The 16,619-nt window shown below is 33.6% G+C and overlaps 1 protein-coding gene across 1 annotated transcript; it reads left to right on the top strand.

The window, feature by feature from the left end:
* The first annotated feature begins 3,718 nt into the window (after positions 1-3,718).
* On the top strand, positions 3,719-15,345 carry drosha (ribonuclease 3 drosha). The gene is made up of 11 exons (XM_018540336.1): positions 3,719-3,952; positions 4,034-4,777; positions 5,667-5,910; positions 5,977-6,171; positions 6,259-6,616; positions 6,697-7,117; positions 7,640-8,591; positions 8,669-8,878; positions 8,951-9,273; positions 9,443-9,588; positions 15,082-15,345. The coding sequence occupies exons 1-11, from the start codon at positions 3,780-3,782 to the stop codon at positions 15,276-15,278; spliced, it is 3,963 nt and encodes a 1,320-aa protein (XP_018395838.1). The 5' UTR covers positions 3,719-3,779; the 3' UTR covers positions 15,279-15,345.
* The last annotated feature ends 1,274 nt before the right edge of the window (positions 15,346-16,619 follow it).

Genomic DNA, 16,619 nt, shown 5'->3' with positions numbered 1-16,619 from the left:
CAAAACAAAAGCAAGAAGAACAATACAACAGGAGACATGCAGTCAAAGCAAAAAAATTTGAACCAGGAACAAAAGTTTATGTTCAAATTCACACTTACAATAAATGGTCGTGGATTCCTGGGGAAATAGTCGAAAAAGTTGGAAGAGTTATCTACAATGTACTTGTCGACACACGAAGTCGCTTGGTTCGAGCTCATGCGAATCAAATCAAGTTTAGAGCTATCAAGGACAATGACGACTCATCTCAACAGCAAGAAATTCAATTACCACTTGAAATATTAATCAATGCCTTCGATCAGGGAGGAAAACAAGAGAACATTCAAGAAACTACCTCTGTTCCTCAAGGAAATTCTACTTCACCTCAAATTCTAGAAGACATCAACCAAGAACTATTGCAACCTCAAGAAGCGTCTTCACAACCAGATTCAGGTCAACGATCGGAACCTGTGCAACAGGAACAACCTGTGCAACAGGAACAACCAGAGAGCGTTAGACGCTCTCAACGCAATAGACGTCGTCCACGTAAACTGGAGGATTACCAGTGTCACTCTTCCAGATAGGGGAGGTGTTACCTACGCCTATGCTAAACGTCACGACATGCGCGGCTAGGCAACGATCTGTATGTCGACAGGCAGAAGGTCGACACCGGCAGTTGTGTTCAGACATTCAAAATAGACACACTCTTTCGTATTATTACTAGGCCTTCCGCATATTATGATTAGCACATAATTCTCAATTAAACTACGAATTAAAGATTAGTGACAAACACAACAATTATTATTTTAATTTTTTACTTTCATCTTTACAAATAAGTTTTTCCATGCAAGAATAAATATTGGTTAAACTTATCGCATAACCTCAATAACGTAATTTATTAGCAAATTTCCCTTACCGATGAAGAGTTCTTTGCACCGATGCAGTCTTCTCTGCCTTTTTCCCACAGAAATAGCACTTCATATTTTTCACGTCGCAATAACGCGCGTCATGAGAGCCCGAGTTGTCGAGGGGTGCAAGATGACGAGCAATCGTCAGAACTGAATGTAAACATACGAATGCACCCGACAGATACCGACAATTCCCGAAAATGACATAGTCGAGTCAACATGGCGGCTCTAAGTCGGCACACGAATTGCAGCCCATCCGCTATCCATATATACATATCAGTGGGCCCAAATGAGTGCGTCCTTTTCTAGATAGGATTACCCTCACTCCTACAATGCGTACTCTAGTACTACTATCTCTATGATCCCGATTCACTTCAAAGTGAAGTGAACTTATGGAATGTTTACACTGGATTCGCTCTACTCCGCACTGTCACCAAGCTTCGATTAGAGTATATCAGAGAAGGTGCCTTTTCACGAGCTGCTGAAACTGGCCGTTCCAGCGACAAAAAAGGTCACGTGAAAACTATTGTCGCAGAATTGTTACAGTGACAACTTTTTACATGAAATAGGGGTAGAAGCATTAAAATTAAAAATTGAGTGACTGATTTCATAAATGTTTTTCACGAAAGTGTCATCCACTATGAGTTCTGAAGAACCACTCGATCGTAACATTCGTAACGAACGCGTTTTGGATCGAGTCATCGAGTGCTCGTTTTTGTATATTTTTCAAAATGAGTCCACACAACGCGGCAGCACTATCAAATAGCGTCATATAGCGTTTGAACGTTTGACGCTTGTAGTTGAAACTGTTTTAACTACAAAATTTCAGCCGCTAAAATAAGAGCAACAGATCACGACAGATCTGTCGCTTCAATTGCTTATTTTAGCAGCACGTGAAAATGTACCTAGAAGCGCAACCGACTTAAGTCAGTATCGCAAAATTACTGAGATAAGTATTAAAAATGGCGTCGTTTGCAGACGAAATATGAAATCCACTAATCGTTTATTAGTCAGCCATTTTAAATACCACTGAATGAATGTCATGATTGGCTGACAGTCAGCTAATCAGATCGCGGAACATCGGTTGCGCTTCTCTGATATTTAGGACTCTAGCTTCGATTAACTCCTAAAATCGGCCTAGTAATTTTGCAGGCTTCCAACTGATAGCGTTTTCCACTGGGAAAACTGGTGCAGCACTAGCGCCGTGCTACCCAATCAGCATACCATATTTTATTAAAAAGTATTTTTTAAATATGGTATGCTGATTGGGTAGCACGGCGCTAGTGCTGCACCACTTTTCCCAGTGGAAAACGCTATGAAACTGATGTCAGAGCTGGGGGTCAATCACGTACTTTTTCCCCTAGGGCGGAAACGTGAAAAGTGAAAATTTTTTGCATGTATGTGTATATATGTTTATACATACATTCATAAAAGTTTTCACTTTTCACGTTTCCACCCTAGAGAAAAAGTTACGTGATTGACCCCCTGGGCTGCGTTCAGAAATTACGCCTAGGTAACTCTAGGCTATAGTTTACGTTACGTATATTATATCAAAAATGCACCCAAGAGTTATCTGAGTGTAATTTCTGAACGCACCCCTGAGCTCACATTAATTCTCCGACATCAGTTTCAGTTGGAAGCCTGCAAAATTACTAGGTCGATTAGTTAATCAAAGCTAGGTGACAGTGGTCCTGAGAATTGAAATCAGTCCAAACTAAAGGCTACGCAGAATAAAAGGAACAGGGAACAGAGAACAGAGAATAAGAATTTCAACCTATCAGAAATCATGTACTGTGGAATAAACAGTGTGTATTCCATAGTACATGATTTCTGATAGGTTGAAATTCTTATTCTCTGTTCCCTGTTCCTTTTATTCTGCGCAGTCCTTAATTCGTTTAAACCCAAGAAATTTCACTTCACTTCGAAGTGAATCGGAATTGGATGGCTGGGTGTAAACTATGTCTATGTTTAAATGCGACCCCAATTTAAGCGTATGTAGTATTTCATGAGCGGTTAGTGGGTTTTTAAATCTTATTTAAATTAATTTTAAAATATAGCTGACAGAGTTGTCGTTCATAATGCACCGAATGTTGTTACAAAGAATGTAATAGTTAATACGTAACAAGTTTATTTTTTTTAAAGTGTATCTTTTTTTATAGTAATTTTATAATGTATGCGAGCATGAATATATTTGAATATATGTATATATGGCTTGGTTTTCACAAATTATTTGAGACGTGGCACATTTCCGATACGATTTGAAAGTCTGTAAAAACCTTTTTTTTGATCGTTTCACTCATTTGGTGACTTTTCAGACATTTTAGTAACTTTTTAGGCTCCCATTTAGTGAATTTATTTTTCGACCTGCGGCAACACTGGTCTCTAATCAGCAGTGTCAGCACCAGTTTTCCATGGTTGATCCAAAGTTGAGAATGTGGTCGAATGATATACTATGGATTGAATATAATTAACAAGTGCATGGAGATTATGAAGGAAGAAGTAGAAAGTGCATATGTAAATATTGCATTATTTTGTACCAAAATGAATTAGTAGAATAATACATTTTATGTGTGAAAAAGAAGAACTGAAGAAATAATCTCAAGTTAAAGGTTATATATATATATATATATATATATATATATACATATTAAGAGTATGAAGAGAACGATTTATAAGGTACAGAAGCAACTTTAATTCATCAAAGTTTTTATGCTTAATTAAATACACTGAATTTGTAATTAAAAAACAGGATTGTCCTAACAAGGATAAAATAAAAGATGGGAAAAATTTGTAGTAAATTTTTGCTGTTTTTATTATCAGAATAACATGCTGTATATGTTGAGTTTTGCTTTTCTTCTTAAAAATTGCTTTTGAAGGAAATAATTTTGCACAAAAATGACAGATCCCTCAATGATGAATATGGACCAGACATACTGGAATTCCGAGGTGTATCAACAGAATGCAATGTATTATTCAAATCCTCAGATATCAAATTTTCCAGACTATTCTCAACCTCCCAGTTATAACTCGTCATATTCCTACAGTGTACCTCCTCCAAATATTTCTCTTAATGTATCAAATGTTCCTTCTTCGAATATATCGAATATTCCTTCTTCGAATATATCAAATATTCCTTCTTCGAATATATCGAATATATCAAATATTCCTTCTTCGAATATATCAAATATTCCTCCTGATGTTAACTCAACAAATTCAATGTACTATGCATCTACTACCTATCATAATGATTTTTCCAATAATATCCCTTATCATACACAAATGAATTCACAGTGTGGTGATCAGTATTATGATAATATGGGTTCTGCACAAGAATATATAAGTGAAAATTATGCCAATTGGAATGTAAAATCCTCTAAAAATGTATATAATAATATTAATAATGAATGGTACTCTAACAACTCTTCCATGAGTTGGACAACATATACATCTACTCCATGGTATGATACAAGTACAACAAAGTATAATGACAAAGAGAAATTACATCCGATGCAAACATATAAAGCCTCACAAAGAATGGAAGAATGGAAATATGATAACAGAGAAATGTCTAAACATGCAGTTAATAACAAAGAGAGATCTAAAAGTCCATCTAACACCCAAGAGAAAGTGTACAAATCACAACATGAAAATCATAAAGACAGATCTTGTCACCATAATAGGGAAACTAATTCGAGAGACTCTTCATATGATAGCAAGCATTCTGAAAAATCTAAACAACATGGAAATTATATATCCTATTCAGAAGAATCACACATAAATAACAGAAGCAGGAAAAGATCAAAATCACGGGAATCTCATTTATCCAGGGATACTAATAATAGTAAACGATCTAAAGGTCCAACTGAGAGAGAGATATTATTAGAGAAATATAGGTAAGTTTTGTATATATTCTTGCATTAATTTTTGCATGTAGGACTGATTTTTCTAGAAAAAAAATTATATTGATGTTTATCCTATACCATTTGCATTCTACATGTAAGAGTTATATGTATATAGATCTATTTACTTTTACTTACATTGTCAAGAAAAGACATCATTTATAAATAAATAAAACTTAATCTACTATTTATCTATATCTCATAACTTATTTCTTTTATATATCTATTTAAACTAGTTATGTCCATTTCCACCAATGCAGATTAACTTTAATCTCGGTTCAATTTACTCTTCATCTTTTTCTAATTCTAAAAATTAAAAAAAGATTAACAGTAAGTTAAACCCAGATTAAAGTTAATCTGCATTGGTGGAAACAAGCTATTGCTGTACTTTAATCTTCTATCACTATCACGAGAAAATCAGATTTGTACAAACATCTTTTTTTAACTTACTTATATTACAGTTTTGCTTCTTATAAACCTTCTCAGTGTTTATTCTTTAATTACATTTAGTTACTATTCATTCTTTCTCCCATATAATATTTATTCTATGTTATATCTATATATCTAAGACTTTCTTCTTATTTTTTTTATTTACTTTATCTCCTTATCTGATTCTTTTCTTTTTATTTCTTAAAAATCTTGCTTTCAACTGTATTCAAATTCTTTACTTTAAAGCATACTCCACATGACCTCTTTATCCTTGTCCACTTTTATGTATTATCTGCTTGTCCTCTGATATTCATCCATACAATCAATTTTATCAAAAAATATACATCTCTAATGCTTTTTTTTTTGTTAAAACTTATTTGCTTCCTCCACATTCCTTGTAAAAGCTATACATAATGTGTTTCTAAAAATGTAAATAAATATTTTTTTACATTAGGCGTAATTATTGTGCAACTAGTAACGACATAAGGCGAAAATTAAATGAATTATCAGCAATGGGATCTAAAGGTATACTTGAAAGTGAGAAAAAAATTTGGACACGCACATCGCCAGCGGATTTGTATTATGCCAGGGATGAAGATAATCCAAAAATAATGAAAAGTACTTCGAAGCTACAAGACTTGTGTGTAATATTTAAGAAAGTGTTAATAGACAGAGCAGCTGCAGCAAGAGAATTACAGGTACATTTATTTCCGTAATAAATTATATAATGAAATGATGTAACTATATTATGTTGTCTTATGTAGCCGCCTTATGAACCACCTTCAAGAAAAACAAGAGCACGTCTTTGTCGTCATAAATCTGAAGCTTGCAGTAGTAGCTCTTCATCGGATAGTGACAATTCTTTGGATGAAGATGACAGAACAATGGAAGAGTTAATGGCAAAGAAACAGCATCCACAAAGATTGCATCCTGAAATGTGGTTTAACGATCCTGGAGAAGTAATATGCAGAAATGTTTTATAAATTAATTTTTTTTTACATTATCTTAATATTTCAAGATATATTGCAATTTTTTTTTAATTATAGATGAATGATGGTCCATTATGTAGATGCAGTGCAAAATCGAGACGTTCAGGTATAAGACATGGAATCTATGCTGGAGAAGGTGCAATAAACAAGTGTGATTTAAATACAAACAATGCAGATAAATTGTATCATTATAGAATAACTATTAGTCCACCGACGAATTTTCTAACAAAGACACCAACGATTATTAAACATGATGAACATGAATTCATATTTGAAGGCTTCTCCATGCTTTCTCATTTCCCATTAGTTAAGTTACCTACATGCAAAGTTATAAGATTTAATATTGAATATACAATTCTATATATAGAAGAGAAATTGCCGGAAAATTTTACAATACAGGAACTAGACTTCTTTCGTAAGTAGTTTATTTTTATTATATAAAAAATATTTCTCTCGTGTTATTTGTCTTAACTAAAATATTTTTAATTTTCACAGAGACATATTTATTTAAAGAGATTTTGGAGCTCGTAGATTTTGATTTACATGCAGCACAGGACAAATCTGGCTGCGGACAGTTTCATTTTATGCCAAGATTTGTACGTGACTTGAGTGACAGTGGTCAAGAAATTCTATCGATGAACGAAGTTCTAAATTATTTGATAAAGAGTAGTACTCTCTTAATAGATCCAGACAATCTATCAAGATTAGTGATAATGCCACAATACAAATGGCAAGATTTTGCTGATGAGGTAAAGGGGATGGTCGTGACTTATCCAGGGAAGAAACCATGCAGCGTTCGTGTTGATCAATTGGATAGAAATCAAGAAGAATTATCCAGTAAGACACCGCTTGCTTATCCTGAGATAGTTCATTTTGGTATCCGTCCACCGCAACTTAGTTACGCAGGAAATGCAGAGTAAGTATCATACAGGGTACAATTTTGAAAATGATCTCCGTTACACGGCACGCTTTACGTCGAAGTTATAACATCGATGTTATGAAACTGGCCAATCATAGCTATTCCTCTGAAGAATGGAAGGCGATTGGCCACTTTCATAACATCGATGTTATAACTTCGGCGTAAATCGAACAATGTAATCATAATAAGTGTGTACAATTTTAAATGAAATAAGATTTGAATCCAGATTTCGAGATTTGATTTATTCTTGTCTGGTACCTTTTAATAGCTTTTACACAATTTTCTATCAATGATAATTACACGGATTACATAACTTTATTTTAACATAATTATTGTTTAACTAATGTAGAAATATAAATGCTTTTTACCTAAAATTATCGATAAATTTCTTAGAAGCGATCAAATTTAATAAATGCATAAGAAACTTTTCTTTCAATTTTTTGGAAGTTACATTTTTCTTAATACATAATGTTCATGCTTTAAATATAGTTCTATATCTATAAACATGTTTTGTACTAGTTATCAGAAAGCCTGGAGAGATTATGTGAAATTTCGACATCTACTTGCAAACATGTCGAAGCCATCCTTTGAAGATAAGAGAAAATTAGAGGCAAAGGAAAATAAGCTGCAAGAGTTACGTACTCAGAGCAAAATGAAGCGCGATGTTACGGTCGACGTCAGCTCCGAAGGATTTTACAGAACCGGCATTATGTGCGATATTGTGCAACACGCGATGTTGATACCAGTACTAGTCTGCCATCTAAGATTTCATAAATCTCTAGATAATCTAGAACGCACGTTGGGATACGAATTCAAAAACAGGTATCTGCTACAGCTAGCTCTCACGCATCCCAGCTATCGCGAGAATTTTGGCACAAATCCGGATCACGCGCGGAACTCTTTGACAAATTGCGGCATAAGACAGCCCGAGTATGGCGACCGCAGAATTCATTATATGAATACGCGTAAGCGCGGTATTAACACTCTGATAAACATAATGTCCAGATTCGGTGCAAAAACGGAAACAGAGTCGTCGATAGCACATAATGAACGGCTAGAATTTCTTGGTGACGCGGTCGTCGAGTTCCTTACTTCCATCCACCTCTTTCACATGTTTCCGGATTTGGAGGAGGGCGGTTTGGCTACTTATAGAGCAGCGATCGTGCAAAATCAACATCTCGCCGTATTGGCGAAGAAATTGAATCTAGAAGAGTATATGCTCTATGCTCACGGTAGCGATCTCTGTCATGATTTAGAGCTAAGACATGCAATGGCGAATTGCTTCGAAGCATTGATGGGTTCACTATTTCTTGACGGAGGAATAGAAGTGGCTGACCGGGTTTTCGGAGAGACGCTTTTTAAGGGTGAAGAAGATCTTGCCAAAGTTTGGGTTAATTATCCACGGCACCCTCTTCAAGAACAGGAACCGACAGGAGATAGACAATGGATTACCAGTTTCGAACTGTTACAGGTATTATTATATAATAACATTTAAACAAACTTTCAACTGTGGAACCGCTTTTTCTTCATCTTTTTTTATGTTACCAGAAATTAACCAAGTTCGAGGAATCAATCGGAATAGAATTCACTCATATTCGTCTTCTTGCTAGAGCGTTCACAGATCGTAGTATAGGATATACCAATTTGACATTAGGATCTAATCAACGGCTAGAGTTCCTAGGAGACACTGTGTTGCAGCTTATCGTTTCTGAATACTTGTATAAGTACTTTCCAGAGCATCACGAGGGACATTTATCGGTAAACAGTATTGTTCGTAAATTGTTTTTTGATAATTATTTTTTTCTTAAATTTATAATTATTTTGTCGCAGTTATTGCGGAGCTCTCTCGTAAATAATAAAACGCAAGCGGTCGTTTGTGACGATCTTGGTATGACTCAGTATGCGCTTTATGGGAATCCGAAAGCCGAATTGAAGACAAAAGACAGAGCAGATTTATTAGAAGCTTTTCTTGGCGCACTTTATGTTGATAAGGGTTTTAAATATTGTTACGTATTTTGTAATGTATGCTTTTTCCCACGTTTACAAGATTTTATCATGAATCAAGACTGGAATGATCCAAAGAGCAAACTACAACAGTGTTGTTTAACTTTAAGAACTATGGACGGTGGTGAACCAGATATTCCCGTGTACAAGTAAGTTTTTATTTCTTTGCCTACAAAAGAAACTTTTGTAAAATTACATATATGTATATTGTTTTTATTTCTGTAAATTTCTAAATTTTTTTCTACAAATATAAGAAATAAATAATTTCAAAGGATTTATTTTTATATAACATTCTTATGTGGCTTATTTTTTCTTTAGAGTCATCGAATGTAAAGGACCAACTAATACAAGGGTTTATACAGTCGCCGTATATTTCCAAGGAAAACGTTTAGCTACGGCTTCAGGACATAGTATCCAAGAAGCGGAAATGAATTCTGCCAAAGAGGCTTTAGAAAAATCACAAGGTATTACATACAAATAATTATAAGATTGAAAATAATTGTACGCACGCGCGCGCGTACATCCACACACACGCACACGCACGCACACACACACACACACACACAGTGTCGAAGTTCCGGCTAAATAACTTATCAGAAAAGCGTTATTGGAAAAAAATATTAAATACAAAAGTTTTAGAGTTGAAAACAAGAAATTTATTGGTGACTTTGATCTTGACCCAAAATTCAAGTTTAGAGGTTGTTCCAAGATCAACTTGAAAATCTTAAATGGAAACTCGAATTTTTTATTTTGGAAATAAAAAGAACGGGAAATTTTACTTAAATAATTAAACGTTCTAAATCGAGCTAAATGAATTTAATCATAAATATTGTTAATAAATTTACAATATAAAAGAATTAATATAAAAAATTAATATAAAAAACCTAATTAGCAAAATGTACCTTTCGGGACCCACGGGTCTTTCTTCAGCGATTACAGATGTTTGCATCGTTGGATTGATAATATTCTTATAAGCATTACAGACATGTTAATATATCGATCATGGTCCGGATTGATTCTCCTGTTCTCAATACGAGTATTGTAAGACATGTGTGACAGGATCATCATTACAATCCATCATAGGATTCTCATTACGCAGATATTACATTGTAATGATGGTCCTGTCTCACATACCTTACAATACTCGTATTGAGAACAGGAGAATCAATCCGGACCATGATCGATATATCAACATGTCTGTAATGCTTATAAGAATATTATCAATTCAACGATGCAAACATCTGTAATCGCTGAAGAAAGACCTTTTGGTCCCGAAACGTACGACATTTTGTTAGTTAGGTTTTTTATATTAATTCTTTTATATTGTAAATTTATTAACAATATTTATGATTATTAAATCCATTTAGTTCGATTTAGACCGTTTAATTATTTAATTTGTATTGAAAAAATCGAGCGAAATTTATTTATTTATTATTATTTATTAAATTTTATGTTCGAATCATTATTTAATGATTGGGTCAAAATGATTCCTGAGAATCATTTGAGGGTAATTTGAATCCATCAATTTTCGAAATGACCATTAATAAGAAAATCTATTCCTCAAAGTATATTCATACACGACGAATTATGACATTAACATGAATGTCTGATCAAAATTGAATCGAGCTCATTCCTAGGAATCATTCAAGAACTGAATAAATTTTTCCATGTAAAATCATGTCAAAAGACCAATTAGATAAAGTAGATTACTTTTGATTTTTTATTATGCTCCATAGTGACTACTGCATAGAATAAAAGGAATAGAGAACAGAGAACAGAAAATAAGAATTTCAACCTATCAGAAATCATGTACTATGGAATACACACTGTTTATTACACAGTATATGATTTCTGATAGGTTGAAATTCTTATTCTTTGTTCTCTGTTCCTTTTATTGTACATACGTAGCCCCTAACTTTCAGAAATTGTCAGGAGTACCAAAAGGATCATTTTTTGCAAATGAACCTAGAGTCGAAAGCGTGTCGCTACGACAGACAAATTGTTCGGAAAAGGACGGACCTCGAAATATCTCAAAAAATATAAGTTTTATAAATTCAAACAAAAGTTGTAAGAAACACAATCAATGAAAATTGCCTTTAATGATCGAGCTGGATCTTAGGTGCTGTTATAATTGGGAAGGTTTCGATTGTCTACGTGCACGATTACACACATTGCTCGCTGATTGGCCAATTTAAAAATAATATAACCTCATTGATAAAGCACAGAAAAGTTACTACCGATTGATGTGAGTGGTATGTGCAATCGGGAATGTAGGAAAACGGGATCTATTATAATTTCGTATGAATTATATATATTACGTATGTAGTATTTTAAACCGCGCACCGAACAATTTTGCGGTCTTGAAACGCTACTCTACGAAACTTATCTGGATAATTTAATTATATTGTTGCGGTAGTTTCGTAGAGTAGCGTTTCAAGACCGAAAAATTGTTTGGCGCGCGGTTAAAAGACTATATACGTAATATATAAAAATAACTACATATGTATATACATATAATATATAAACTCATACGAGAAATTATAATAGCACCTAAGATCCAGCTTGACCGTTAAAAGCAATTTCTCATTGGTTGTGTTTCTCACATATACGGTCCTATAAGAATTAATATTTAAAAAAAGTTGTAAGGTCAGTAAAAAAAGATTTATTTACTGACCTTATGAGTTTGATCTCAGGTGGCGTCCGTCGTCAAGGTCAGATTAAAATCACATTGATTTTTTAAAATAAAAACCCCCATTTTTTTGCATATTTTTGTAACTTATCTCGAGAGAGCTGTTCAAAATACTATAACAAAATATTTTTTCATTGAATACTTTTTGAATTATAAAATATAAAGGTATTAAATATAGTACCGTTGCGGCAATTAGCATTATTTATAATGTTCAACTGATGGTTGAAACCTTTCAAATGCCGTTTAGAGTTATGATCTTAACATTCCTCAAAATCACGATCTTTTGAAGCTGTTTTGTTACTTTCATATTTAATGTAAAAATAAAAATAAGAGGAACAACCTTCAAACGCCTTAGTATATAATGTCAAGATCATGACCCTGAACAACACACAATATATTTTTTAAACTCTACAACTTTTGTAGAGTTTTTTGAACACCTTATCGATTGGACTTTCCTGCGAAGATAAAAGGGTAGTACAGGTGATCTGGAACACTTAATATATATCAGTGTCCCGAACAACTTTAAGGAGAGATTCCTGAGAAAATTTTGAGACGAAAATTCAAATACCAAAATGTTAAGACTATAATAACTTTTAAATTATAAGCGTTTAAAATTAACGAAATTATATCATCTAAAGTTGGCGTGCTCAGGAGCACAACGCAAAGTACGCGAAAACTGACTTCTTTTGTCAACATCGATTTTGACGCATTGTATGTACATACAATAACATTGTACATACGATATTTTCCTTTTTATAATTTATTTTTTATAATATATTTTTTATCTTTATAATCTTTATATGATACATAAAACTGTCAGACAGAAGTTCTTCAAGCAATCTGCTATTAATTTCATATCTTAATTAGCAGAAAATACTAGCTTTTTATGTAAAAAAAAAAAAAAAAGAATCTTATATTTATATAATCTTATATTTACATATGTAAATATGTAATATGTAAGAGTCCTTTTGTCTTCTTAATTTTGTTTACATATGTAATCCTAAAATCGAAATTAACACAAAAGAAGTGATAAGTTTTCACAATTAGGGCTGCCGGCGCTGCCGCACACACCTTCCATAATAATAACCATAATACATACCGTAAAAATCAGCCAATCAGAATTAAGAGTACAAAAGAATTCTCGATTGTGATTGGCTAATTCTTACGGTATATCTTAGGGTGATTTTACATGCTACGCGGTACGCGGTAGGTGGTAAAGTAACTAGGAACCGCGCGCGGTAAGCCGCGCTAATTTTCTCCTACTATATTACATGTAATATGAGCAGAAACTGCGCGGAAAAGCGGCACGGACTAGTGACAAGTTGACGTTTCTATGCACTTTTTAATGAAATTAATAGATTTAAATGCAATTATTAAGCAGATTCGTTGAAAAAATAAGATTATTGATAAAATGTGCATAGAAATAAGTTAATACATTTAAGAAAATGCATACAAGTGTGAACTTGTCACTATCGTGCCGCCTTTCCGCGCTCCATGTAATAGTAGGAAAAAAGTAATAGGCGGAACGATAACGACATGGTCGGCATCGGCTCGGTCGGCTAGGTACATAACTAGAAATTAGCACAGGTATATATTGTGTATACTGCTAAGTAAAGAGAAATAATTTCGGAGTTTGGTAGAAAAAAAAACGATTTTCGCATTAATTAAAGACTGTTTTCGTCATGGAGACTGCAGATATGATGTTGATGGCCATGATAACATTAGATCTGTTCGCGTTGCATGAAATCCCCAAATAATTTTGCACTTAAAATGAGATAGATATATATTCGGAGTTAAAAAGAGAGAAAACGTAAGTGCAAAAAATGCAAGCAACGCGAACAGACCTATTATTAAATCTAATAAAACATCAGCCGATTAAGCCTAATTTTATCGAAATTTGATTTAAGGTAGCTCAACTACAATAATTACCATGCGCTTTATTGGCATAAATTTACTTGGAAGAAATTTACGTTAACTTTTCAAGTTAATCAGGAGACGCGGTAGCGGCCATGTTCAAAAACTGAGAGACGCTACAAGCCTCTTATCCCGAGTAACCAAAGTCCATTTTTGGGAGGTGCATAACTACCAAAATATAAAAAATTTTGAATCAAACGTTATATGTCCTGAAAGGCGGCAATCACCACGAGTAATTTGAGCCAAAAAAAATTTAAATCGGTCAAGCCGTTCTGGAAATATAAGCGGTCGAAAAGTGGTGATTTTAATGAAAAATTAAGAAACGTCTCCTTCTCCTTCTTCTTCTTCTCTATCCGCATTCAAAATTTTTCAAACCGCCATTTAAACTTTTCAACATCCTCCTTCACCTTTCACTCGCACCTCTACCATCTTCGGCCCACCGGACTTTCTCCACTCGCTCCTCCCCCTCCCCCACCAACCACCCCCACCACCCTTCTCTTTGGCTGTAATTCAATCTTTTTCGTTATTATTACCTTATAGTTACTTTACCGTATACCGCGTACCGCGGCTTGCCGCCGCGGTTCTTAGTTACTTTATCGCGTACCGCATACCGCGTTGCATGTAAAATCACCCTCATGGTTACGGAAGGTGTGTGCGGCAGCCCTTAGGGAGCCCCCTTAGTACTTTGCGTTGTGCCGCTCCTGCGTGCGTGCATGCGTGCGTGTTACAAATTTGGAATCAATATTAGACAAAATTGAATTTGTTATTATACTTTTTCATGCAACTTTTTAATATTTTAAATATATATTTTGATAAATATGTATGTATACATAAAACTTTTAATCAAAATTTTATTGAAACATATGTGATGAAACTGAATAAGGAATAAACTATTCTTTATAAGAACATAATACAAATACGAAGCCTATAACAATCTAGCTTGGATCTTAGTTGCTTGTATATAATTTCGCGTGAATTTATATAAAATATATATAGTCCTTCCAAATTGCGCGCCGAACAATTGTCGGTCTTGAAACGCAACTCTATTAAACTACCTCAGTACTATCACGAATTAAATTTATTAACAATTTAATAATTAATTGAGACTCTTTTGGTATCTTATATCGATGTTAAATTATATTAAAATCTGAAAATAATAATTCTTATTGCGGAAAATATTACCTCGGCTGGGAGTCGAACCCGGATCGCTTGTTTTACACGCAAGTATCCTAATCAATTAGACTACCGAGGCTATTCTTTATATTTAAAGTTTAGACAATAGTCTATTTTAAAATTGTATGTAAAATTACAATTCTTAAAATTTTTAATATGAAAATTTTGATTGTTTTTGTAGATTTGTTCCCGCAATTAGATCATCAAAAACGTGTAATAGCAAAAAGTGTGAAGATGCAACAATGGCCGAACAAACAGAAAGTAAAGAGAAAATCTGAAAAAAGGTCATATGACAGATCCGATGATTCTGATTGTAGCCAAAGTCGGAGAAGAAGTCGTAGTAGGGAACGTGTTACTCCAAAAAAAAGAGAAACTTAATAATTTCCTATTATTATTGTTATTAACTTGATATGATAAACATTATGATTTTCGTAGAAAAAATATACACAACATAATATTTACATTTTTGTGTAATTTTATATGTATAATTTTCTAATGTTTGTATTTTTTGTACCATAACAGAATAATCTCAAGTTTTGTTCATCATATTCAAATTTATTTTCAAAAAACACTTATTAGGTAAACATTAGTTACATTAGAGAGAGAAAAACAAAAATTGGTTTTAATATTAATATAACTGAACCTTTTTTAGACTTAACAATATCATGTATAGTACATTTCTTTTTGTATAATATCAAGAGATGCGGTAGTGTCTCCGACCATATTCAAAAACTGAAAGACACTACAAGTCTCTTATCCCGAGCCACCAAAGTCCATTTTTGGAGGGTGCATAACTACTAAAATATAAAAAATTTTGAATTGAACGTTATATATGTCCTGAAAGACGGCATCGCCACGAGTAATTTGAGCCAAAACAATTTTAAATCGGTCAAGCCGTTCTGGAGATACAGCGGTCGAAAAGTGGTGATTTTAATGAAAAATTAAGAAACGTCTCCTTCTTCTTTTCTATCCGCATTCAAGGCCGTATTAAAACTTTCTAACATCCCCTCTCTCACTTTTCACTCACACCTTCACTGTCTTCGACCCCCGCCCCTTCCCCATCACCCACCCTCATCACCCCTCTCTTTCGCCGTATTTCACTCTCTTTCGTTATATAATATTTTTAAATATTGTCCCCCACAGATCAAATGTCGCTCGAGCGGCATTTTGACCGCGCGTGGTGAGGTGAGGGGGACAGCGGAAGACGGAGGTGATTCGAAAATCGGCCGAAAGTTACATACACTTTATGTATTATATGTTCACTTTGAACTGGCACCTTTAATTAATAATATATCAGCTACTTTTCGTGGTAATATATTATTATTAGATAAAATAGTTTAAATTTTTGAGTATCTTTTTTTGAACATGGCTTGAACTTTTCATTTTTATATAATTTTTTCGGATTTTCTTATTTTTAATCTTTTATTCATCTGGTTCTATTTGATTTTAACCTTATAACTTACAATTGTATAATATTATAGAGTTATAGTTGTTTTGTGTCATATTATCTTATTTAACTAGTTCCTGATAACTATATAGATTTTTAATTTAGTTAAGAGAAATCCTATTTTTAATCAAAACCGATCTTAAGTACTTAAATATTTCGATGTGTGTGTGTGTGTGTGTGTGAGCGCGTGCGTGCAATTTTCCTTTTATATGATACAAATACTTCGCAACATTTGTGGGCTCAAGTGGACACTCCTTATCTTTTCCCATTTT

Source organism: Cyphomyrmex costatus, unplaced genomic scaffold (genome assembly GCF_001594065.2).
Source record: "Cyphomyrmex costatus isolate MS0001 unplaced genomic scaffold, Ccosl1.0 scaffold241, whole genome shotgun sequence".
Lineage (NCBI taxonomy): Eukaryota > Metazoa > Arthropoda > Insecta > Hymenoptera > Formicidae > Cyphomyrmex > Cyphomyrmex costatus.
This window is presented reverse-complemented; position numbering and strand designations above follow the sequence as displayed.